This window comes from Eptatretus burgeri, chromosome 12 (assembly GCF_056783735.1).
Source record: "Eptatretus burgeri isolate ZD-2024b chromosome 12, Ebu_testis_v1, whole genome shotgun sequence".
Taxonomy (NCBI): domain Eukaryota; kingdom Metazoa; phylum Chordata; class Myxini; order Myxiniformes; family Myxinidae; genus Eptatretus; species Eptatretus burgeri.
The window spans coordinates 66301406-66322941 of NC_140972.1; the positions used below are offsets into that span (position 1 = coordinate 66301406).

The following is a 21536-nucleotide window of genomic DNA, read 5'->3' on the forward strand; positions in this document are numbered from 1 at the left end:
AGTCAACGACGGACCGCATATATGACGGTGGTCCCATAAGATTATAATGGAGCTGAAAAATTCCTCTCGCCTAGTGATGTCGTAGCGCTGCCAGTCGTATAAAAGTACAGTATAGCACATACAATTATGTACAGTACATAATACTTGATAATGATAAACAACTCCAGTGTGGCTCCGTTATAACGCTATCATTGAGGTCCATAAAATGTTATCATGAAAAAAGCGGGGTCGTGTTAAATCGGGATTCAAGAAAATCAGCGTTCAAACTGACCCAATGTTGACCTAACATCCTAAAACACCCCAATTTTCACCCTATTTGACCAGTTTTTTTGCACGTTTGCCTTCTAGCAAGTAAATACCTTTGAATTAAAGAATTCCGTGACTAAATCGTTGTTGTTACAGTCGAATTTTAAACACAAATTGATTTTTAGTGAAGCTATTTATGTTGTTAAAACATTCGCACTGTTCCGAAAATATATCACACAACTGACAGGTGCTCGTTTCTTCATTTGTAAATTATAACATCGATGCAATGATTTCGTATATATAAAATCCAAATGCTATTTATTCACCTTTCTATAATCGATGCGAGAGGAGATTGTATGCAGCCGCTAACAACACACATAGCCGTCATGAACAGCACAAAGGTAAAACTAACGCTTCTTCCATCTATCTTGGAATGCGTGTTACAATTGCCTTCAGTGTTCAGTACAGTAACACAATGTACAGGTTTGTAGCCTCGGAGCAATAGGCTATACCATATAGCCTAGGTGTGCAATAGGCTATACCATCTAGTTTTGTGTAAGTACGCTCGATGATGTTCGCACAATCACGAAATCGCTTAACGACGCATTTCTCTGAACGTATCCCCGTCGTTAACTGACGCATGACTGTGTATGTGTGTGTATATATATATGTATATGTATATATGTGTATATATATATATATATATATATATATATATATATATATATATATATATATATATATTAAAATATATATAGTAATCTTGGGTGTTGAATTTGCTTTTGTGGCCTTTGCAGTGTCCTGTTCAAAACCTGCGACAACTTTCCGTCGGTCTCTTTGTGTGCAACCTGTTTTTGGAGTTTGTGTCACTTTCACGTCGCCTCGTGCCAGAACTTCTCACATTTCTACATGGTAGCCTTGGACAAGCGCTGCCACAGCCCACCACTCCAGGTCACTGCTATTCCCAATCAATGACAAGATACTTTTAGGGGCTATCACGATATAAATGGATGAGGTGTGTGTGTGTGTGTGTGTGTGTGTGTGTGTGTGTGTGTGTGTGTGTGTGTGTGTGTGTGTGTGTGTGTGTGTGTGTGTGTGTGTGTGTGTGTGTGTGTGTGTGTGTGTGTGTGTGTGTGTCCATGTTTTCTCATGATCTCCTGAGTTGATGAGGTTTGTTAACTACAAAGAACCCGGAAGAATTCCCATGTTGTAAACGCACGCCATGTTAAGGTGTATAGAGCAGCTTAATAGGTCCTTTTGTGGCATGGCATTCTAATTACAAAATAAATAACAAAAATAATGATAACATTGTAACAAAGCATTTATTAATTAATACAAATAATATTAACAGCAATAATAGTAATGGTAGTATAATTTGGCAATAATAATGAACGTATAATCCCCGCCATGGCCAAAGCACACCTGGGCTTGATCAAAGGCAATCTCATGCTCAAAGCACTACAGCAGGCAGGTATGCTATAAGGCCGTGAAGATTAATGAAAAATTGGTCCAATGGACCAACAGGCCCACTAGTCTGTAGTAAAAAGGCAGGATTTTAAAACTTTTTTGACTGTTGGCAGAGTCCCTGTCTGGCGATCTTCAGAAAATTTACAACTTGTCATTTTAACACAACAATGAGCCATATTCTCACTTTGTCCTTCCATTAGAACCAGTTGGCAAATCCCCCATTTTGTTTCTGTGGTCAACATTTGGGATCAATTTTCGTCGTGTAAATCCTGCCAAATCTGCACTTTTGTCGCAGCTGAAATTACAACAGACTTGCTGTCCCTTAGTAACAATTTTTTAACATCAATTTAATTTTACTGAAAAAGAATTGCATTGATTGTGATAGATCAAATATAACCAGGATATGAACAGGCCACTTACCTGAAATATTGGTTGTAATTACTTTTGAATAAATAAGACCCCCTAAATACAGTGGTACATTCAAACAATCATAAGTAGTTTATTCACTTAGTCTGCACCCAAACATTTTCCGTTGTTGCAGATTTCCAACCTCCTACTTCCGTCTGGCATGCCAGTCGGTGCCATGCACTGCTCGTTGTATCGAACCAATCGACATTCGGCTCGTGGAGAAATCTTCGGCTGCCCCTTTCCGTCCTTAACACTGGGCCACAAACAGATGACCTACTGGACTGCGATCATTTCCGGTACATTTGGGCTTTATTTTCCCCCCTTTCACTGGAATATTTTATTTTGGCACCAAACCTGTCCTTCACTTATTTTCTCATGTCATTAGAATTAGGAAATTTGACGTAAAATGAATGGTGTACTCTGAAGGTTATGACTATTATTATGATGTATCATACTCTGTTGCAGTGTCAGTGTTGCGAAGCAGTTTCTTGGCAAAAGTTATACTGGGTGGTTTGCCATTGCCTTCCTAGCAATAATTATAGCAGGAATTCGAAATTTGTTCAGGGTGCCGGCAATGGCTCGCCTACTTTTCGCGAAGGACACCGTCGAGTGTTAAACGTCCACCAACTAATTCCGGCAGATGGATTTCCCAGTTTGATGTCCATTTGAGGGGGACGGTGCATGCATTGAAGAATCACCCTGCTTGTGAAACACCAGGATGACAGTTTATGGCTGGTTCGAGATTTGAATCCAGGCTAGACAGCTTAGAGGCGAGTGTGTGTATCTCCTAAACCATCCTGTCAGCCCGAAGATTATTATAGGCATGTACAATACAGTGGAGTCTCGTTTTAGCTAACCTATGCATTCCTTGGACTGATCAATGTATCCAAAACTCGTTGTACCACGACCCCTGATATAAATCCCACATTTCACCTTATACACTTTGTCCATAATCGCACTTGACGAACCACCGATAATATAGTTTTAATTATTCCACAATGGATGTGGATCACTTGCATTTTATTTTATTTTATTATCTTGCCAAAACGAAGTTTTTGCAAGATATGTTAGTCAGCTTGTATGTTGTTTTTTTGTTGTTGTTTGTTTGTCTGTAATCATCTATCGATCACTTTGCAGAGCACAGTTATCATTGGAAATGTTTGTAACTTCGCATATCAGAGTCCTATAGATGTCCCTTTCAGCGCATAATATTTTCAAGGTCAAAGGTCAAGGTCACTGTTGCAAATCAGGGGTGTCGACGAAACCCTTATTTTTTGAGTAATTTTGATCGGATCGTCTTCAAACTTCATGGGAATATAGTTCATGGTCTGGCGTTCAGCTGATTAATTTTTGGTGGCGATTGGCCTTCTTGACCTTCATGGTTAGCGCTGGAGGTCGAAAGCTTTTGACCCCAAGGTCAAATTTTGAAATCTTAGATACTATATCAAGTAATACCTCATATGAAAGCGCTTGATAAGTGCTTTCCAGATCTGTCAAAAGTTTGACGCTATGACGTCATCAAATGTCATGACGAAAAAACGGATTTTTCATGAAAATTTTATTTCCTCAGTTCTCATCAAAATCTCTTGATATTTCATGTACAACGGTCCTGGAGAGATACCATTAACCGTACGAAAATATAAAGGTTAAGGTCACAAAAAGGTCAAGCATCAAGGTCGACGAAACCCTTATTTTTTGAGTCACTTTAATCGAATAAATAAGTCACTCATGTTCACATTTTGGCAAGATACTGGTCACCCTGGGGGTGACATTGGTTTATTTTTATTTTTCTTCGTTCATTATATCAAGTTGAAATATTATTGGGCTTTATGCAAAATATGATGAAAACTTGTCAAACCAATATTTGTTCCAATTTGACAAATATATATTGTTTGCAGAGATATACGACTCGTCGTGGAACTTGTCCGTAAATGAGATGCAGGACAATGCCAAAAGTAGACTTCATTGTAACATTAGTAGACAATATACAAATAAAATACAAATAATATACAAATGCATATGCAGTTGTGACCTGTTAAAAACCTTGGACCAAATTGGACCAAATTTTTTTTATTTCACTTGTTTGAGAGTGCATAGCAGGAGGAGTGGGTGATGAGGGACTTCCACGTTGCCTGTCAAGTAGCAGAAATCACTGGTTTAAAGGAGAATAGCACAAAAGGTCAATTGTTGACATTAGACACACTGTACTTTGTCCGAGGTGGGGGGTGGGGGAGGTCCCTCCCCCACACTACACAGCTGGTGCGGTGGTGACCTCTTGACAAGGAATTGCATTGACATCCCAGAAGTTGTTGCTTCAATTTCAGCTGAAGGCAGCAGTACGAGGGGTTTGGGATTTCAAATTTTAGATTGGTGGAATTTCTGTGTCACTGTTGGATTGTTGGTTAAAAAAAAACAAAAAAAACACAGGGGCTCACTTATGACCTTCTGAGAGGGGGTAATTATCCTGTCCACTGATTAACTCATTAATCCTGTAGGCAATCTGAGATTGACATTAAAATTCTACCCTCTGCATCCTCTTCACAAATTTGAAAACTATCGATTTAAATGTTTTCTGTGAAACACTTTATAAGGTTAAACTATCTAATATTTGTTCGATTTGTTTGTTTTTTTTTAAATCGATTTTGCTTGGGCTGAAATGTATACATTCATGTAATAACGTTTCATGCAGGATATCTGCCTTGGCCCTAACTCTGGAGCTTATCCGTGACTGTGTGAAACTCTACAATGGCCTTCCTGCCTTCCCTGAGCTTTTCCATCCAATTAAGGTGCTTCTCACCCAGCACCTGAAATTGAACAATTACCCAACACCTGTCCAGGTGAGACACAGCATAAAGGATAACTTTGAACGTAAGGTTTTACCTAAGCTGGAATTTTATACAATGTCGAGGCTCGGCGAGGAGCTCGAACATTGAAAGGATCAGAACATAACAGAACAAAAGGAAAATGATAAGGAGCGGTGGGGGGAGGAGGGGGATGCACCAACACCAGGAATGAGGGAAAAATAGAGGAAGACTTGGGAGAAATGAGCAATGTGGGGAAGAATGAGGGTTAGGGGAGGTCAAAGGGGGTGGTCAAGATGGATACAGTCACAAATTTTCAGGAAGGAAAAACTGGAAACTTGGAAATAGTTGGGCTTGGGGAGAGTTAACGGGAATAGAAAAGATCATGCTTTTGGATGGGGGATGATCTGAGATGGTGGTGAACATCTGTCTTGAAAACCTGGAAGAAAGAATGAGAATGTGGAAGTTGGTAAAACAGGCTTGGAAAAAAAGTCGGAATGATTTGGTGGATTCTCAAATATATGGTGGTAGCTCGAGTCTTCTCAAGAGTTGTCATAAGATTTTGAATAAATTGATAATTTCCTCTTGTGTGCAGCATGTGCCTGCTGGTTTGTGTCATTGTTGGAGAGGTTAAACTCTTCCTGATGTTGCAAAGTCTGATTGCTTACTTGGTTGATATTTTCAATCACCTGAATTGATGAAGGTATCTGCGCAGGTGAAGGACTCAAATAAAATAAATTGATAAGTGGGGTTGGGGAGGCGCTGATGTTGAATCATAATCGAACATTTTTTGAAAAACTATGAGCATGTTTCCACAAAAAATAGTCTGTTTACTTGTCACATAATGTATTAATGTCAATGTCAGCCAACATCTGTTACCGTTTCATCAACTGTTTGGGAGAAATAACTTTGCCACGTAACTATATTGTTTCTCATTGTCGAACTTTCTAAAATCCACACAACTTGTCTGGTCAACATTTTAGAAGAACACTTTTTGTTTTTAACACTTGTGTTTATAAAACAAGTTTATCACACAATACAACTTGTATGTCAGTTGCAGGCATATCATTGCGTTGTCTCCACTAGCAAGTGTGGAAATAGATTGTGCCACATTTGTAACAATCCCCACTCGCCAGAATTTCATACAAACTATTTCTGAATGAAGGAAAGTTTCCGCCCCATCAACTTGCCTTGCATGCAATACTCGTGAAGTTAACTTTGTACACCCAGTAAAGTCCAGCTTGGCCGTAGAAGCTGTCGTTGCTCCCTAATTCACAAAAGTCACCTAACTCTAACTAAAGACCTATGGAAATTTATGGTGGTTTGCATACCATGATTTGGTGAGCACACCAATGCAGTGCCCCCACTCGGTCATTTTTTGATCCTGAAAATATTTGGTAGCCACAATGAGTATAGCAGCTGTTGTATTGCTTTTTTCTGCTTTTATTTTTCCTAGTCTAAAAGATGTTGAAAAACTATGTAACTAAACATGTCACACACACACACACAAACACACACGCACACACACACACACACACACACACACACACACACACACACACACACACACACAAACACATGCACACACACACACACGTGCAGCCTTGTGGCTGCTGGTTGCATCATTGGTTAAGGACGTGGCTATGCCGCTGATGCAGTGCCCCTATTACCAGTACACTGGTACTCATTTTGCTGACCTCCGAAGGATGACAGGCTGAGTCACCCCCACCTGGTGTTAATTCAACGTACAACGGGGCTCAAACTCAGGACCTTAGACTCCCAAGCCAGCCACTCTAACCACTAAGCCAACACCAGGCTTCGGCCAAACATTTTATTGTGATGTGATTTGTGGAATATATTTTGTTTACCAGGGATTATTGATAAATTAATTCATCTTGATTATGTTTGGCTGCTATCACCAATAATGGAAATGTGAATAACCTAATGATGTCTGTTTTGGGCTTCTGATGTGCTATGTAGGAAAAGAGAGCTTGCTCTCAGCTCTACCATATGATCTAGCATGAAGTAGTTACAGACAAACTACTGTAGATCAGGCAACAGACAATGGTTAATTTATATATGTAATGTTTAGTAATTATTTTTATTATGACTGAAAGAGAGCAATTGCTAATATTTCCTTCACATGATTTTACTGGTTAATTAAATATTGCAAATTAGCAAATGTAATTAACAAGTTACACTGATGTATCTTTGTCACCTCTGCCACCGAAGGTGAAGTAGGTTATGTTTTCACCCCTTTCTGTCTGTCTGTCTGTCTGTTTGTTGGGACGCCGAAATAGGTGACCCTTATTGTCAGTAAGTTTGGGTCGCCGAAATAGGTGACCCTTATTGTTGGGTCGCCGAAATAGGTGACCCTTATTGTCAGTAATTCTGTCTGTTGTTTGGATGTTTGTTCGTTTGCATCAGCATAATTGGTAGGAAACGTGGGCCGATTTTGACCAAACTCAGGTGGTAGGTACATCTTATGACCTAGTGCTTTGGAAATTGTGATGGTTGCTAGGGACGCTTTGGTTTCCTAGCAACAACCGAAAAACCTTCAAAATCGGTACCATTCACGCGAAATCAATTCCGAAAGCCATTATCCCACGTAGGGTTATGAAATTTGGCAAGAATGATCTACAGGTGATGCTCTATCAAATATATTCCGGTTTTTGTGATATATGGAATACTTTACCCGCAGCGCCCCCTACAATTAGGGTATGCGCGAAAATTGGTGAAAATTGAAGGCCCCCTAGCGACCAGGTGAGTGCATCGATACGAATGAAACTGCAGGTTCATGGTACTCAGAGTAGTACAACTTTGCCTCAGGACATATTGACCGATTTCGCTTAGGTCAGGGGTCAAAGGTCAATTTGTGCAAAAATCGATAAGGCCAAAAAAAAAAATGTTGCATTGGCGTAACGGGTCACTGAAAAATAGGGTAGGTCGGTCGGGATCTTTTTTTTTTATTTTTATTTTTTCCTAATAAATCCCTCCCAAAATCTCCCCCGGCTCGAGTACCACCCTTTTTGTCGGCGGGTTCTGTCCGAAACACTTCCGGGTTTTTGCGATCGCGATCGCAATCAACAAGATACTTGAAAACGATAGCAAAACAACAAAAATAGCAATAAAATAGGGTCGGCAAAATTTTTCGATAGCAAAAAAACAAAAAAAAAACGTAGGGTCGGCGGAATTTTTAGGGTCGGGCGGGTTACGCCAATGCAACATTTATTTTTTTTTGGCCTAATATGCGAGAGCTGGAGGTGCCTTCGCGCCAAATGCTACTCCTCCTAGGGTTATGGTCAGATGGTCATGAAAATTCACACTAATCGTCTGGAATACATTGTGCACAAACGATCAAGCCGGATTTTCGATTTACATCTTTGTTCACCCACAGCACCCCCTCGAACTTTGGGGATTTCCGATTTCAAACCACATTTTCGGTACTTTTCATTCACATGGATACCGAGTAGTTATCAGTAGATGGAACTGGATGAAATTTGATATGCATAATCTTAAGATGATTCCCTATATGACATCCATTTTGCTCTATATCTTATAGTTTCCATGCTCGGCGACCCATCACCGCCTACCGGCTTGTTTGTCTGTTTGTTTTTCTGTTTGTTTTTCTGTTTGTTTGTGTGCAGCATATCTCAAAAAGTTGTGGACGGATCCAGATGAAACTTGGTGGACAGGTTGAGTGTGTGGCAAGGACGAATTGATTCGATTTTGTTGAAGATCCAAATACGGTTCTGGATACGAGAATTATTTGATTTTTTAAAGTGATTCTTCACCATTGAGAGATTGGGTCAAAAATGATACATAGCCTGATATTTTTAAAAAGTATTGATTGGGCCCGATATGTTCTCGTGGATCAGGCATTACGTGGCGGAGGTATGTGCTCTACCGAGTGTCCTTCTAGTTCGAGAAATAAGACCATTTTCTTTTGATGTATTTCTATTTTGCATTTTGATGATTTATAAATTCTAGATTTCTTAATTTTTAAGTTTGCACTTTTCATGTCACACAGCAATAGCGTGTGTAAATTTCTGATCACAATCGCCTCACAGGAGCTGGCGAAGGTTGTGTGCCACTCTCTTACGACTCCACGCACTCTAACACCTATGGTGTACCAGAAGCAGAAGCCGACGCCCATCCAGATGTTCCATCCCAAAGTGGAGCAAGTGTAGGCATTGGCCATTTGGCGGTTTTTTTTTTTTCTTCAACTTTTTTCACTGATTTCTTGTTTTTATGCCTCTGCATCCAAAGGCACAATGCATTATGTTTTCGGGTTGTGTGTCTGGCTGTGTGTACGTGTGTGCATAGCATATTTTCGTTACCACGATAACTTGTGAACCACTGAATGGATTTTGACCAAACTTGGTACAAGTATGTACGAGAATGCAAAGATGAACTGATTCAATTTTGGGTTCAATAGGTCAAAGGTCATGTGCCCTTTGAAAATCATTATGCAGACCATAACTCAAGTTAGAAGCCTCTGATGTTTTCTCTTTTTTTTCTCTCACACGCTCCCTCTCTCATGTGATCTTTAATTGAGATAAAATATAACAGTGGATTTATATCTAATATGGGTGGAACCACATCCATTGACGCTTTCGTGTCAAATGATATTTTGTACTTTTTTATTTTTTTTTTGCATTTTGATGGTGATTCTGATTTCACTTGATTATTCTCATGATTGAATGAGTTTTTCTTGTTGGTAGAGGCAAATGAAACGGTTAAGATTCTTTGATTGAAAAGGGAAGACTTGTCGTTGAACCAGTTTTGATTTCCAAACCCAGCCTTTAATTATTTTTGAGCAGTGCTCTTTTTCTCCTCACTTTACACTGCAGTTATGAGTCTGGCCATAAGAAGAGTGGTCGTAAGGAGGAGCTGAAGCAGTTCCAGCGGCATTATCAAAGGGAGTTGAAGGGTGCTGTCAGAGAACTGCGAAAGGATAACCAGTTCCTCGCTCGACAGCAGCTGGCTGAGCACCTAGAAAGGTGAACAGATCACTCCTCGGGTCACTCGTAGTTTTTTTGCACCGATAAATGAAAGAGGAAAAATTCCTTTTTTATGTCTTGATTTATTTGATAGTTGAAAAGAAGTGGTGAGTGGAAAAAATAAGTAAATAAAGGAAGTGCTTTTGAAGAGTATTTTGCCAAACACCTTGCTTCTACATATCTGTCTGTCACAGGGATGCTGAGAGGAGGAGGAAGGTGAAGGAGATACGGCACTTGCTGTCAACACAAGAAGGGGAATATAAAGCCATGAAGAAGAAGTATGTTAACGTTTGAGGTGTGCAAAGTCATTTTGTAAATATAAACATTGCCACTTCTGATTACGTTCTTTATACATTGCTTTATACAGAGGTGGATCTGAGCTTTTGCAAAGAGAGGTATCCATGCATTCTCGAAATTGTTGCAAGTTTTCTCCAGCACAAGGTGCAGAGTGATAATTTGATTGCTCAAGATGTAATTGTTTTTTTGAATAAAACATTTAAAATAAGAAAAAGAGCAATCGGAGATTGCAGCCCCTTACCAGGACTTGTTTTGTGTGGTGCTTGAGTAGTTTTGTGGCGTTTGTGTACTGGTTCCCATCGTGTGCTCCCTTTTTGGCTGCTGGTTGCATCATTGGTTAGGGGCGCAGCTATGCCGCTGATGCAGTGCCCCTATTACCAGGTCACTGGTTCTCATTTCACCGACCTCAGAAGTATGACAGGCTGAGTCAACCCGCTGGTATTAATTCAGTGGCCAACAGGGCTCGAACTCAGGACCCCAGGATCCAAAGCCACCACTCTAACCACTAAGCAAACACCAAGTTACTGTGTACTGGTGTGTAACATAATTAATTGGAGACATAACTGGAACTGCCACTTTATAACTGCTGGTAGTGATGACCGGGTACCAGGACGCCCCACTTTGATTGAACACCTGACACTGACCCATGACATTTATTATGATTCAATTGAATTTAGAATGGGATTAAAATAAATTCAAATCAAATGGAAGACCAAATAGGTACAGTCCTGCATTGGAGTAATCAGAAGGAACCCGATCAAGCAGAGCACAGATGAAATCATCAGGAGGAACCTGAATAGGATTCGCATTTCAGCTGCTTCTCCTCTACCCTCAAACCCATCCAAGCACAGCCAAGTGTGCCTTATTAAAAAATAATAATCAAAAAGTACCCAGATCAAAATAATTAAATCATTCTGGCTGACAGACCATGCGTCCGATCAGGTTGAAATTAAAGATAGATATTCCCCATCACCACTAGATCATAATTGTGAAGCTTCACATCGATTGATTAGGCGGTTCAAGAGAAATAATTTTTTTTGAAGATTTTTGCTCAACCTAATATGGCTGCCAGACCACGTGACATCAATTATTCATGAATACTCTGGTGGCCCCAAGGCTTGGGGAACATTTGTGTGAAGTTTCCCCTCGATCAGTCCAGTCAGCCATTCTGGAGAAGATTTTTTTTTAATAGGTTTCAGGGTAAATTCAATATGGCTGCCAAATCATGTGACCTATGACATCATGTGTGAACCTTTTGTTCCTCATGACGAGGCGGTCATACATGTAAAGTTTCACCTTGATCTGATGAGCCACTTCAGAGAGGAAGATTTATTGAAGTTTTCTTATTTAATTATCTTTATTAAATAATATGGCTGCCAGATGACATCATCATTTTTTTTTCCTGTGGACCATTTTATCCCTCGACGGCCCTCAAAAATTTTCATACTGATCAGATGTAACGTTCTACAAATGCAATTATGACATAACAAAGGCACCTATGATGTCATAAAAGTCACACTTATTCTCCATGAGGAGTACTTGCGGTGTGCCGTGTTTCAATTTTTTCCTTGGTGCAGTTTCAGTGATACCGAGGTCCAAAGTTTCTCTGGTTTTCCAACATGGCTGCCACACCACGTGATCTATTATGTCATAATTATCACCTCAACACTCTACATGAGTAGTCGCTCCTATCACGAAAATTTCGTCTCAATCCCACAAGTTGGTGCAGAGAAAAACATTAAAGTTTTGGTTCTGGGTTTGGAGCGTTGGCAGGTCTCCTTCAGGGCTCTCTGCTGACGATCTCAAAGTTAAGTTTCCGGTCGTTATCTGTCCCGTTTTAACTGTTTATTTTCTCATCTGCATGTTACTGTGTGTTCCCAGTTAGGTTTTGTTTCAAAAATCGTGCTATTTTGTGAGCTTTCGTCGACGTCATCTTACCGGGTGCTTGAGGCCTACCCATCCCTCCCCTCGGTGTTCGATCATGTTTATTTGTATTATCTCCCCATTACCTTCAATTTCTATCTTCCCCACTTTCCCAACGTCCCCCATCCCTCCCAACTGAACACTATTTCTTGTCTTAAAAAAACAAACAAAAAAAACTACCTTTCTCCTTGCACACTCACAAGTCTTGATTCTTCATCTTCTTCTTCATCTTCTTCTTCTTCATCTTCTTCTTCTTCTTCATCCTCTTCTGCCTCCTGCCGGCACACCATCTTTATTCTACTAAGCTGACCCTCTCTCGCCATTACCTTCACGATTTCTTCCGATCTACAACCTTCCAATCCCAAATCTTACCTGTTCTTCAAAAATGCATCAAAAAATAATAATCTTCCTTGTATCCTTTCAATCTCTACACCTCCTGAAACCACGTGTCTGGACTCTTCCTGGTACTTTTCATCGACCCAGCAGCTTCACACTGTGTTTAACGTCCAAATTCACCACACACTTCCACAATTTTACTTCAACCTTCCCTTTTCCAAATGTTACGCAATCCTTATTTAAAATAAATAATTTCACTTTTGACGACACACCTCCCATAGCCAAGTGCTTCTCCCATAACCACGTGATCTGTTTCGACCCCCTGCGTTTATCGATCCAATTTCACCATTCACCTCGCAATATTTTCTACAACACTTCCGTGACATAATCTGAAGAAAACTCTTCTTCTTCTTCCTCTTTCGGCTTGCTCCCGTTAGGGGTCGCCACAGCGGATCAACCGTCTCCATTTCGCTCTATCCTCCACATCTTCCATTGACACTCCAACCACCCGCATGTCCGCCCTCACCGCATCCATGAACCTCTTCTTTGGCCTTCCTCTTCTCCTCCTGCCTGGCAGCTCCATCTTCAACATCCTTCTCCCGATATACTCCGTTTCCCTCCTGTGTACATGTCCAAACCATCTCAATCTTGCCTCTCTCACTTTGTCTCTAAACCGTCCTACCTGCGCTGTCCCTCTAATATACTCATTTCTTATCCTATCCATCCTCGTCACTCCCAACGAGAATCGCAGCATCTTTAACTCTGCCACCTCCAGCTCCGCTTCCTGTCTTTTATTGTTAGTGCCACTGCCTCCAAACCATACAACATAGCTGGTCTCACTACCGTCTTATATACTTTCCCCTTCACTCTTGCAGCTACCCTTCTGTCACAAATCACTCCTGCAACTCTTCTCCACCCACTCCATCCTGCCTGCACTCTCTTTTTCACTTCTCTCCCACACTCTCCGTTACTTTGGACAGTTGATCCCAAGTATTTAAACCAATCCACCTTCCCCACCTCAACTCCTTGCAACTGCACCATACCACCACCCTCCCTCTCATTTACGCACATGTACTCCATCTTACTCCTACTGACTATCATTCCCCTTCTCTCCAGTGCGTACCTCCACCTCTCAAGGCTCGCTTCAGCCTGCTCCCTACTCTCCCTACAGATCATGATGTCATCCGCGAACATCATAGTCCAAACTGATGAAAACTCTCAAACAATAATAATAATAAAAACGATCTCTTATAATGATCGATCCACCACATTTCCGCAGGGCGCTCAAGGTCCGCCAACAACCCCCTTCTGGTAAAACTACCAAAATCACGAATCACTGCTCACCTTCACTCTTTCGTTCCTTTTTTCCCCGCCTTTGGAATAAACTCCCTCACTCTATTCAATCCCATTCTTCCCTCCAGGCCTTCAAAACAGATGTTCACCACCACCTCTTATCATCCCCCATCCAAATCCTCGATCTTTTCTACCCCCGTTAATCCACCCCAAACCCACCTCCTTCAAATTCCCTGCTTTCCTTCCGGGAAGTCCCTGTAATGTCCATCTTGTATTCCCCATCCCTCTCCCTTCCACAGATCTCCCAATGTCTCTGTTCCCCACTGTTTTGTCCTTCCCACTCCCGCCCCTCTTCTCTCGTGCCCCCCTTGCTGTGCGTTGTGTGTTAGCTCTCATACGAGCCTCGACAAGGTATACAAAAAAAAAGTTCTGTGCAGACAAATAAACAAACGGACCCAAATGCAATACCCTCTCCTCCGGCGAAGGGAAGAACTAATAAGGTAAAATTATTGATTGGATGTATAATGTTTTTTTTTTTCTGAAAAGATAGGGTGATATCAGTCAGACCCCTGTAACCATCACAATGCCCCCACCCCAAGAACTACATTTTGTTCTTTTTATTTTATTCCATGTTGTGTTTTCCCTGAGATGTTCTTGGGTCTGTACAGTTAATATCTCAAACATTTCTAAAACAGTCTGAACTCTGCTTACAGGATCGAATACATTTTAAATTTTTAACTTTTATCCATTTGACGTATTTGTGTGAGCTTTCAAATGGATGAACTCTTTGAATAATCATTTTGATGAGAAAAAACATTTTGATAGCCTTCTCTGATATAAATGTGTGTGTGAAATTAACCATTGTGATGGCATTGAGAGAGAGTTCATAAATTACACTTTTGAGTAACATCTTTGCTAAAAAGGCAAGCTTTCTTGTTTCAGGTTTGACTTCAATCCTGACTTATTTTTGATGAATTTATTGTAATTACTCTGCGCTCGCAAAGCGAAAGGCAGGGTTAAGTGATTGGTAATGTACGTCAAGTCGTACTGTTGTGGTGCCGGGTTCGGGGGCGAGGATGATCGCGAGACGGAGCAGTTGGGCCGTCTCCCACCGAACGCTGGAATGGAAGGTCGTCACCCCAGATAACTCCGGAGTCGCCGGGTCGCTTAAAGGACCGTGGTCGCCAATATTTTGACGGCGTGAGGTAGGGTCCACTTGTCTATTCCAATTTACCGAAGTAATCACGCCATCTAACTACTGAGGAAGCCACACCCTCAGCCAGCTTTGTCCGAATCGAGTCGCTGTTACCGACTCGGATCCAGCAAAACCGAGCGGAAATTACCAAAGTCGCGCTGGCCCAAATGACAACTTACAGCACAATCCGCCTTCCTAATTCTCAAGCCTGAACCACACTGGGTCAATGATAGAAATGACAGGCAAAGAGCTGGAACATTTAACAGTTATTTACTTACAATAATAAGACAGTGTCGACTTCTTCCGAATATACAGGCATTGTACAATGAGCAATCAACACATACAATTTCTACTTGTAGGATGGTGCCACCACAGACACACACACACACACACACACACACACACACACACACACACACACACACACACACACCAAAAGAAAATGGACCCGGATTATCTTTATTTCGATCCTCGCAGCCAAGGGGATAGACAGGCTGGAGGTCAGAGTTTGGTCGGTACCTGGCCGCCTCGTGCGGTTTGGCCCGCGACTGCAGGTGTGAAACTCGGGGTCGTCGGCGAGCCCAGACGCGGTATAGCAGGGGCTAGGGTCGCTCCTCACAGAGGGCCAGTGGAGATTTCCGGCTCGGACTCCGGGTTATTGCTCGACAAAATGAGAGATGGAAGTCGACGGCTGTGGAATAGTCAGAGGACCAGCTTGAGACACAGCAACAACGACCACCAACGACGCACACCAGGAGCAATGGTGACCCCTTTCTTCTCCGACAATTCCAACCCAACTCCAGCGAGCACTAAGGGGAGCCTGGCGATTCTTATCCCTCCCCCCGGGCGGGGTGGGGTGATTGGTCCTCTGAGGTAATCTTTTCCCTGATTGGACAGGGTTTCATGGGGTAATATTTGTCCCCCTCTAATTGGACAGGGGGAAAACCCTGCCTTTCTGGGGTGGAGTCGGAGCTCTGACGTAATCTTTGCCCTGATTGGACAGGGTTTCGTGGGGTGATGTGCTGGCCATCCATGATTGGACAGGGGGGAACCCCCTCCTTTCCTGGGCAAAGTCGGTGTTCTGCGGTGAGGAAACCTCCGCCCACGTCCAGGGTCGAACGCACATGGGCAATGGCGTCGATGGTGCGAAGAAGTGAAGGATTGATTTGTTGGCGTTGGGTATTGCAAAAATCTAACTAGAAAGAAACTTCGCAGTGCACACATGTAATTCCCTTTTAAAATAGGGAGGATTCTAACTATACACATACTTATTGAAATAACTAAGATTAGGGACTGCTGTCTGATTGTGTGCAAATGGCTTCCAGATTCATAACAGTACGTCGTATGTGTCTGCATTTTGTGAAGAGCGTACATCGAAAACCATTCACTGAAGGAAATTGAAACTTCACCACATGTTACATGACCTTGTGATATAGTGATCACTCTTTTGAGGTCAACATGGGCCAAAGGTCAACATAGGCCAACTTTCTAAAACACTCAATTTTCATCCGATTGACGAGAAATTTAAAGAGGATTTGCATATCAAATCACTGAGTTCAACCACCAACTATTTTTGAGGTCAACGTAGACCGAATTTCTAAAATCCTCATTTTTTTTTCATCCGATTGACTAGAAATTTGAACACGATTTTCATAAACATGACCATCATGTGTCACGTTGTCTGGCAGCCATACTGGATCCAAGGGAAAATCTTTGAAAATATTCGTAGGAGAAACCGCCTAACCGACTAATGCAAAATTTAACAAATTGATCAACCACCCATGGGAAATATGGTTCGATAAAGATGACGTCATCGGTCACATGGTGTGGCAGCCATATTGGATGAAGAAACAAAAATTGGCTCACACCAAGTCCTTCTCAAAACTGTGGGGTATGTATCCTATGACTACCATCTCGTTTTATTATTACTATTGTTATTACTTCCCTTATACATAAAGCCGCTCTCTCTCCAGACAGGTCAACTGAGGCAGGTTTCTTGGCTCGGACTACAATCCTGGATGGGTCACCATTCTGACACTGGCTACTCGAATGGGTGTGCTGGAATTTTGTTCAGAGTGTTGAAAATAGCTTGCCTGCTCTTCGCAAAATACACCATGGAATATTTAACGTCTTTTAACTAATGCCGGCAGGCAGGATGCCCAGTTTGATGTCCACCCGAGGGACGGTACACATGTATATGCTTTGCCCTGCCTACAAAACACCAGGGCGATTCGTTTATAGTTGAGTTGAGATTCAAACCCAAACTAGACAACTCGGAGGCGAATGTACATAACAACAAATATGTACATTCGCTTGCCAGCACTCCATTGTGACTTTAGGGTTAGGGTTAGGGTCACAGCAGCATAAAAGTTACAATCCATTCTTTGATTGTCTACAAACGAAAGTGGTGATGAAGGGATAACTATTATGTATTAACACATTGTATAGAGCATAAGTATACGTGTTATAGTTGTGGAGCATCCTCATTGGTGATCTTCTAATGGGGTTCAATACTGGTTGAGTTGGGGTTTCGGTTCAGTGCGGTACCAGTAGAGGACACCGCATCATTAAGCACGTTTGTTTTTTTTTGAGCTGCCTGTCCCTTCTGCAATATGAATTTAAAAACTTTTTGGTGTCTTTCACATGAGCAGATGCCAACCCAAAGCTCTATCCACGGGTTGGCATCCATTCAGTCATCTAAATACTGTGTCAGACAAGGCAGCAGTGTATGCATTATTAGTGTTTCGTATGACATAGCCAAGGTTAGAATCAAACCACAGACTTGGAGCGAACACAAACCATTATGCCAGTATTATACCGTAAGTCTGTTTCGTGTTTCCTCTTCAATCTTCCACACAGCTCCACCTGAAACTACTATATAGGATGATATTTCAAAAATGTATTGGGCCTGATGTGTTCTCGTGGATCAGGCATGATGTGGCAGAGGTATGCGCTCCACCGAGTGCCCTTCTAGTTTTGTTCTGTTACGTCCTGATCCGTTCTATATTCCAGCTCCTCCAAGAGCCTTGACTTTGTATACCCCAAACAACAACAAAAATGACTATCCTCTGACATTGTCATCCCATGGAGGTGGAACTTTCCTATTTGCTAATTTAAACTGGTTTTCCTCATTAAAAAAAATCATGAAATTGAGTAATGGTGTTTAATGGTTTGAAAATGCCCAATGTTCCTCTCAGTCCAGCATGCTGGAGTGCATCTCTCCTTCCCCTGCCATGACATTTGATTGCTTCCTCACCTCCATTTCCACAAGTACTATTTTTTATTTTAAAAGGTCCTCTGATGTTTAAAATCTGGTTTAGCCAGGAGTTCCATTTTGTTTCTTACAGGAATTAAAGTTTTATTTCTGCGTTGACTCTAACTCTTGTACAGTACGTAACTTTCAAAATGACGTAATCCACCCCAAAATGATAGGTGTGCACGCGCAGAAACCCCAGGAAGCTGAGGAGTTTGGTGCAAAATAAAATATATTGTGTGTCTGTAACAATGATTGGTCCCTGAAATGGTTCACAAAGCTTCTGAAAGAAGCTGAAAATACTTGTAAAAGTGCCTTTGCACAACAAATGATTGGGAGAACTTTCTCAGCTCACCAAATGGGCACTTGCTCGTACTGCAAACTCCCGACCAGGTGGGTCGGTGCTAGGCCCTGTGGAAGGGTATTTGCTCCACAAACCTCCGACGGTTCGCTACCAATGAATAGCCTGTGTGCGTGGATTAAGTTCTCTTGGGCCTTGTGGATGCACAGGGTAAGTTTAAAATGATGACATTTACTATTAGTCTTGGTGGGGGAGCTACGGGAGCTGTGAGTGCAGTTATAAATGTATTGTTTGTTTGGTTCCGCGGCTACAAGAGAAATTTTACTCAATTTTTATGTGGACGTGTGTGTGTGTGTGTGTGTGTGTGTGTGTGTGTGTGTGTGTGTGTGTGTGTGTGTGTGTGTGTGTGTGTGTGTGTGTGTGTGTGTGTGTGTGTGTGTACCAACAGTACATGGTAAGAACCCGACTCCTGTCATCCACAGGTATTTCCGTGATTCCGATTTTAATTTAGGAACAGAACCATTATGTTTAACCATTCTGAAATTGCCACTCTTTTGTCTCAATGTTGAAAATTGTGTTTAAAAGACGATTTGAATCTCAGATTTCATGCTCACAAGGGCAGGTTAAAAGTATCCCGCGATTCGAACCCAGTCACTGGAAACACCTACACGGCGCGTGTGCTGAAGGCCTCGTTTGGTGTTCATCCGCCATTTTGAAAGTCTTGTGTTATGTGAAGTTCCAAAAAAAAGGTTCTAACAGGTGTCGTACAGCATGGAATTTTGTTTCCCATGCCAGTGAGGACAATGTAACAACACTTTGTACTCAATGTGTTCAATACCTTAACCTTTGCTGAACAATTGGAAGGGAAAAGCACGCCGGTCCGTGTGCTCATCACACTTTTTAATGGTTCACTAACCGTATCTACCCATCACTTCGCTGATTGGTTTAATCAAAAGACAACATGTTGCACAAGCAGATTGCACATGTATCTCCATGAGGATTTAAAATGAAGTGAAACACTTGGAAAAAAGGATCTTTTACAACAACGTTGTTTGTCTTGTAGTTGCTTGCTGCTGCCGTCGTGGATGTTGTTGTTTGTTTGTTCCTTGTCCTCGAAAGGGTTCCTGCTGTTGTTGAATAATAAATGTTCCCTTTGGAGCTGCTACATTAAGCTCAAAATCCCACTTCTTCCTCTTCTCTCCTGGAAAGACAAGCTTTTAAAACGGACATCGACACCAATAAAAGGTTGTGTGTCAGTGTGTCCGTTGCTAGTACTAACTATAATTCATGGAATGGTGTGTTTGTCATGGAATTGTGGTAGGGGATGGTATTACACTTCTACACCACGTACAGTACAGTACAGTACAGTACAGTACAGTACAGTACAGTACAGTACAGTACAGTATTCCTGTACGCACGTTTTTTTTAGTGCTGTGAGGAGGTGTTTTGAGTTTTAAGCAGTCGGTATGTTTTTGATTCGTGCACATAACCCGGGTTTATTGTTATTATTATTATTAATTTTTTGCGTGTTCAGAGCTGTATGTTGCCTATACACCGCCCAAGTGAAAGTATGCATCAGAAGAACTCGTTGCTTGCTCGGAACAAGATCTCCTGAAGGGCGGATACTCTGCTCGTACTGACATTTAAATTGATACGAATTATTGTTCCGAGTTAATGGATTATTAGGTTTCCAACCAAGTAAATGGATTATTAGCGTGACGGATTCTTGTTTCAGTAATCGATGTATTTATTGTTCATGTTGTCTACGATCTGTCCTGGGCCTTTGTTTAAAGGTAATTTTTGTAATTCCATGTCGATGTACAACATGATCGTGTGTGAACGTGACCGTTAATGGCGAGACATTGCCGAAGGTATCGATGGACGAGCACGTTCGTATCTCTGAAGAGATTATTAATCTATCTATAATTCCAGCAGTGTGTGTCTGTGTGTCTGTGTGTCTGTGTGTCTGTGTGTCTGTGTGTCTGTGTGTCTGTGTGTCTGTGTGTCTGTGTGTCTGTGTGTCTGTGTCTGTGACCACTGTTTCTCGACAACCACTGGTCTGATCTAATTGAAACTTGCCAGGTATATTGCTGGGGACCTGAGGATGTGCCCTTTCAAGGTTTGATATTAATCTGACAAGTGGTTCCCAAGTTATGGCCATTTATTTACCAAACCAATGACAATTAAGACACGTTGTTGCGTGGGCGTGGCCGATGGGGAAGGGAAGCTCAGCCGCATTCGCCATTACGGGTTACAACGTATGGACTTTCGGATAGTGATGACTTCGTGTATTCCAATAATTTCTCGATTTCTTATGCGCATTTATAGATAAACACTATGCCCCAAGTTATCGTTTTCATTTTAGACGGTGCATAAATTTCGGTAACATCAGAGTGCTGGTATGCTCCGAACCAGGAAGTAATTTTTTTTTCTCTCTCTTCTCTTTTTGTTTTTCCTTGCCACGACATTGCGAAAAGGAAAAAATACGTTGGCACTAATTGAATAATTGGGTATTAAAACTAAATTGCGAATAATCATAACTGCGAATCATATTCGAACTTCCGGGCACTCAAGAGCGAAGAAACGGCCTGCGTGGTTGTTGTTTGTTGCTCGTGGTTTGAATATTTATTTATTAATTTAAATTTAAATTTTTTTTTTTTTTACGGGCACGTACTAGTCTCTATAATTCCAGCAATCTCTGTGTGTCTGTGACCGCTGTTTCTCGACAACCACTGGTCCGATCTAATTGAAACTTGCCAGGTATATTGCTGGGGCCCTGTGGATGTGTCTTTTCAAGGTTTGATATTAATCGGACAAGTGCTTCCCAAGTTATCGCCATTTATTTACCAACCAATGACAGGACAGGGTGCTATGATGTCACAATTGACGTCAAAATTCTTGTTTGTTTGTTTTTTCACGTACGGACATGCGAGAGCGAAGGAACGGCCTGTGTGTTTGTTTCTGGCTCGTGGTTTGAAAGTTTTTTTTTCCACGTACGGTCACGCATGTACAG

General features: G+C 41.6%; 1 protein-coding gene across 2 annotated transcripts in view; it reads left to right on the forward strand.

Moving 5' to 3' along the window:
* Positions 1-10295, forward strand: part of NOP14 (NOP14 nucleolar protein) — a 79108-nt gene extending 68813 nt beyond the window's left edge. For both annotated transcript variants that reach the window (XM_085848326.1, XM_085848327.1), the window contains exons 14-19: positions 1044-1197; positions 2255-2417; positions 4811-4958; positions 8993-9108; positions 9776-9925; positions 10120-10295. In XM_085848326.1, the coding sequence (XP_085704452.1) occupies positions 1044-1197; positions 2255-2417; positions 4811-4958; positions 8993-9108; positions 9776-9925; positions 10120-10219 (831 nt within the window). In that variant the 3' untranslated portion in view covers positions 10220-10295. The remainder of the gene's footprint in view (positions 1-1043; positions 1198-2254; positions 2418-4810; positions 4959-8992; positions 9109-9775; positions 9926-10119) is intronic.
* The last annotated feature ends 11241 nt before the right edge of the window (positions 10296-21536 follow it).